Source organism: Corvus brachyrhynchos, unplaced genomic scaffold (genome assembly GCF_000691975.1).
Source record: "Corvus brachyrhynchos isolate BGI_N302 unplaced genomic scaffold, ASM69197v1 scaffold624, whole genome shotgun sequence".
Taxonomy (NCBI): Eukaryota; Metazoa; Chordata; class Aves; order Passeriformes; family Corvidae; genus Corvus; species Corvus brachyrhynchos.
This window is the reverse complement of record NW_008237889.1, coordinates 60,990-65,972: the sequence shown is the minus strand read 5'-3', so window position 1 is coordinate 65,972 and position 4,983 is coordinate 60,990. Positions and strand designations below refer to the sequence as shown.

The window sequence follows — 4,983 nt, the reverse complement described above, 5'->3', positions numbered from 1 at the left end:
CAGGAAGGTGACACACCGTGTGTCCCTCTGCAGGCGCTGCTCCTAGGCTGGGGGTTAAACCCAGCTCTTGGCGTAGGGCTAAGCGCACCTTTCCGCTCCCGTTTCTCCACACCTGACTTTGGATACCCGGCCTGGGCTGTGTCCGTGGGCCTCTCCCCAGGGATAGGATGGGCTGTGAGGGGGAACGGTGCAGTGGAGAAGCCAGCAGCAGCTTCCCTTTAACACAGTCTGCTTTACCCTCTGAAGCTTATTTGGGAGCAGACGACTCCTTCATCACTTCCTTTGAAATTCTTCTCCTTTAAGGTTGTCCCGAAGGAGGAGTGGTGTCAAGCTGCTGTCTTTCAGTCTGAATTCCCAGCGGTGCCTGAGCCAGGAGCAGCCCTGCAGCCCTGGCTGTGAGGGGCAGGATGCATCCGTGCCCGGCCGTGCTCCGGGACCTCAGGCTGGCATCGCACCCCAGCTCCCGGCTCTGCCCGGGAAGCAGCCTGTGGAAGCACGTGTTCCCGTGGCGGATCTGGGTTGCCAGGAGTGTCCCCAGGGTGCTGCTGGGGGTGTTGCAGCCCCTCCAGCGGTTTTGGGGGAGCAGCCGCCTCCTGAGGGCGACGCAGCGGCCGAGCTGCAGGAGGTCCCTGGGATCCCGGCTGAGCAGCCGGGGAGGGATGGAGAGCAGGACGCCGGGAGAGCCAGCACCTCCACTCCCAAGGCCGCTCGGAATGGCGATCCTGCTGTGCTCCAGGGAGATGGGTCTCCCCAAGGCCTCGAGACGCTGCTCTCCCAGGATTCCCCCGGGAAAAGCGCGACAGAGCAATCCAGGACGCGTCGCCGGAGCGGGGTGGGTGCCCCCCGCAAGAGCCGCAGGGCTTCCTTGGCGGCAAAATGCTCCCTGGCCAGCAGGAGGGAGAACATGATCCGGAGATCCATCGGCAGGGCCATGGCCAGGAAGGCAGCGGCGCGAGAGTCCTCCTCGGCCTCCAGCAGAGTGAGCTGTGAGTCCCTGCGCCGCTTCCATGCGGGAATGGAGTGGTGTGGAGCGGCTCGTCCCTGGCTCCGGCTCCCCCACGTCTCCCTGTCCTCCTGGGCTCCTGGGGTGCGGCTTCAGGCCGGGGCTTTGCTGCAGCGGGTGGAGTTGGGTCCGCGGGCTGGGAGCGGGCAGAAAGCGCCATTGTGGAAGGGAGAGCGTGGCCAGGCTGGTTCCAGCCACGTGTGCCTGTGGGTCGGGAGAGACTGCTGCCTTCCCTGGGGAAGGGCTTTCATTTATGGCATCTGCCAGCTCTCCAAAAAATCGATAGGGCTGAAAGTGCAGCCCTGAAGTGAGGCTGAAATGGGCAGAGGAGCTCAGATGCTTTTTGGGGGAGGATAGAAGAGACTCAAACTAGCTGTGTCACCAGAGGAACAGGGATCAGGAGCCCAGGCTGCTCCTGGTAGCTCCGAATCCCTCGTATCCTCCACTCCTGCTGCTCCTGGCAGGGTTTGGCTGTTGGGGCTTTCCAAAACCATTGCTGCTGTGGCTGAGCATGGAGGCCTCTGGAATTCAGCTTTGTCAGCCTTGAGTCACGCCGTATCCAGGCATTTGTTATAACACTTGGAGCGAAGGGGTGTGATGGGGGGGTGGAAGGAGTCTGGAATCAGCCCGAACCCCCCGGCTCCCCGCACCCGAGCCTGCAGGGAGGCAGGAGCTGCAGCCAATGGCCTGGGAGTGCTGGCTGTGACACAGGCAGCTGGAGCAGGCTGCAGGCAGCAGAGCTGCTGCCTCGGTGCTCTGCCTTCCCAGCCCACTCCAGCTTCAGTGGCACTTGAGGGAGGTGTGGTGCTGGTGGGGAAAGCTGAGCAATCCTGGGAGGAGGCCTGAGCTCCTCCATGTGCACCCTGTGCCTGCTGGGAGCCTGGGAGTGAAATCCCCAGCCCCACTTAGGCTTTCCTCTCCAGGTCACAGCTCCTTGGAGGCGTTTGTGGAAGAAGATGCGACCGGCGGCGCAAGGTGAGGCCGGTGGGAAGGGATCCCAGAATTCCCTGTGAGGACACTCTCCAGGTGGCTTTTCTGTCACAGACTTTGTCAGGGACTGCTCGGGTGTTGCTGTCACCTGGGGCTGGATGAGATTTCACGTTGTGCTGCTCAGGCACAGTGAGATGAAGTCCTTCACTGGGGTGGGTGGTGGTGTGTCCTGGGGTTCCTGGAATTCCTGGCTGCCACGAGCCCCGGGATGCTGGTGGTCAGTCAGGTCTGCTCTGGCTGCAGAGGGGACAGGTAAGGAAGGGACAGCACAAGGCTGCTGCAGCTCCCTCCTTACCCACTGCTGGAGCCGAAGCTGGTCATGGGGTGTTCAGCAGCACAGTGGGACAGCCCCTCAGAGGACTTTACAGCCCAGCCTTGGTGTGCCTGGCTGGAGCAGCCTCTGGATGTGCTCAGGAACCTGCACCTCCCTTGGGGTCCCATATGCTGCCTCCATCACCAGTAACTCGCCTTCAGAGAGAATTCAAGTTATTTAAGTGGGGTTTTTTTTCCCTTTACAGGCCCGAGCTGGAGCCAAATTCCCCCAGGGAAAAGGTGAGTTCCAAGGAACAATGCTCAGGCTGTGTGGACGCCCTCTTGCTCAGTCAGCACCTTTACTCAGGCTGTCACTGGATGCAGGGATGTGGCCAGTGTCCCAAAATGAGCCAGCACAGCCCTCGCTGGGAGGGGAAACAGACCCTATCCGAGCAAGCAGCTGGCTTTTCCAGGGCAGCAGGTCCCTGGGAGCCTTGTTCTTGGGAGGAGCTGTGCTAAGGGAATGCTTGTCCCCTTTCCCTGCAGGCTCCCCGAGATGCCCTCGTTCCAAGCACAAGTCCCCGAGCTGCCAGCCCTCCTGCACAGCACCTGTCCCCTCTGGAGCAGCAGGCAGGGAATGCTGCAGGTAACTTCAGGTGCTCGTGCTTTCCTTGCATGCAACCCTCAGCACACACCGACCTAGGGGTTGGGGTGGAGTGGCATACCTGGACAAAGTTTTTTTCTGGGAAACGTGGGATTTGTGTTGAAACAGAACCGGTTCTGACTGCTCAGGGAAGTTTTCCAGGTGAAGCTTGTGCCTCCTTGAAGAGGTGGCACCAGTTAGGTGGGCAAGGACACATAAATGTGTCCAAGCCATGGGGACATTGGGGAAGGAGCTCCTGGAGCTGGCATCTCCCACAGAACGTCACGCCCTTTCCCTCTGGGGTCACATTACACGAAGACTTAGAGGTCCTGATTATTTTCTGTGCCTCTGAGGAAGGAGGAGGAGTTGGGTGGGGTTTTTGTTCCCTGTGGGAGCTGCAGGAGCTGACAAGCAGCTGGAGTGGAGGGAAGAGTCCCTGGAGGGAGCTGGATGCCTCCCATGTGGCACTGACTGCAGGTTTCTCCACAGGAAGCCATGTAAATCCTAACAGTGAGCCCCAGAAGAGCCAGGAACAGCCCCACTGTGCCAAGTCCCAGGAGAATCCCTCCCGCATGTGGTAGGAGACCCTGCAAGGAGCAGGGATGAGCCAGGGTCTGGAGGGACTCAGGTTTAGCATTTTAAGTCGTTTGTGTTAAAAAGGGGTGTGTTTCCCTGCCTTCCCCTTCCAGCAGCTCTGAAATCTCCTTTGGCTGGATGCTGTCTCCTGGAACTCCTTTGTGACTTGTGGAGCCTTGCTTGGGTCTGGGACTGGGTCTGGTGTGGGGAGGAGCACCCAGGGTCCTGCACAGACCAGCAGAGGAGCCCCATCACAGTTAGCTCAGAGCTGGAAGGCCACTCCAAGGGCTCCTGAGGGGGTGGTCAGGGAGCGAGTGACTGACCTGGTTATATTTGTCTGTGTGAGTGTCTGGAATGCCTGACCTGACTCCCGAAATACCTGAGGTGTCTCCTCGCTGCGTGTTGCTGGGCGGGTTTTGGGGGAAGTGTAAAGCAGCCAGTATTCCCTCTGGGGAGTGTGACAGCCACTTCATGTCCCTCCTGCTAATTGCCACCAGGGTGAGAGGCTGCAAGCAAGCCCTGGGTGTCCTGTGGCACGGGCAGCAGCCGGGGGGCCGGCCCTTTTCCCCCTTGGATGAGAAGCACAAGGCCTCGGCAAACCAGGCTCCGTCGTCCCCCTCTCCGTCCAGCAAGGTGAGTGGTGCCACAGCCCTGTGCCCCCTGTCCCAGGCAGGCCCTGAGCTCCCTCCCTTCTCTCTCCTCAGGCTGTCAGGCCACTGAAGAACCTCCTGCAGGGACAAGGGGGTGGCATCAAGGACTTCATCAAGCGCAGCACTGCCACCCGGCCCAACCTGAAGGTGCATTGTGTCAGGGCAGGGGAGGAGAACGGGCTGCATGTGCTGGGAAGGGGAGTTCTGGTGTTGCTTCCAAACCTTTAATCGTGTTCTTGATGTCCTTTCTCTGCAGGGAGACTTTGTTGTAAGTATGACACCTTATCTGTGGGGCTGGACACACTGACCACACTCTCCCCTCACGCCAACATCCATCAGCCCTCTGGCCACATGGGTGGTGAGGTGACAGGATCTCTGTGCAGGTGTGTTCTGCTGGGACTGGGCACTGCTGGGAGCTTCCGGCCTCTGAGCCAGGCTGCCCTGTGCTCCCTCTCCACCATTCTCCTGGCTCCTGGGACAGGTGGTCACCTACAGCAGGGGTGTGCTGTTCTTTTCTAAATATATTCTCTGCAGCTGAAGGATGGAGGTTTTTCCCTCCTGTAGCTCTGCTTGCATTGGATCGTCCCTGTTGCCGAGTATGTGTTGTCTCCCCTTCTGCTCCCTCCCCATCCTGGTGTCCAGGTGAATGATTCCAACAGTGACTGCATATACCAGGCTGCCTGAGGGGGGACACAGCCCCCAGCACCCGGTACAGTCTGAACCCTTCTCCCTTCAGGAGAAGGAGAGGCAGAGACTGGAGAACCTCCGCAAGAAGCAGGAGGCTGAGGAACAGAGGAAGAAGAAAGTGGAGGAGGAGAAGAGACGGCGCCAGGCAGAAATGAAGCAGTGAGTTGGGCCCCTTTCCCCCG

At 59.9% G+C, this 4,983-nt stretch overlaps 1 protein-coding gene across 1 annotated transcript in view; it reads left to right on the top strand.

Annotated features, from left to right (window-relative positions):
- The window catches only part of LOC103614570 (inner centromere protein-like), a gene marked incomplete at its 5' end in the record, with an annotated part of 10,118 nt that overhangs the window by 1,141 nt on the left and 3,994 nt on the right, over nt 1-4,983 (top strand). Inside the window, 9 exons of the mRNA XM_017732754.1 lie at nt 304-986; nt 1,927-1,978; nt 2,512-2,545; nt 2,792-2,891; nt 3,378-3,465; nt 3,962-4,097; nt 4,169-4,261; nt 4,371-4,382; nt 4,851-4,960. Coding sequence (XP_017588243.1) covers nt 304-986; nt 1,927-1,978; nt 2,512-2,545; nt 2,792-2,891; nt 3,378-3,465; nt 3,962-4,097; nt 4,169-4,261; nt 4,371-4,382; nt 4,851-4,960 — 1,308 coding nt within the window. The remainder of the gene's footprint in view (nt 1-303; nt 987-1,926; nt 1,979-2,511; nt 2,546-2,791; nt 2,892-3,377; nt 3,466-3,961; nt 4,098-4,168; nt 4,262-4,370; nt 4,383-4,850; nt 4,961-4,983) is intronic.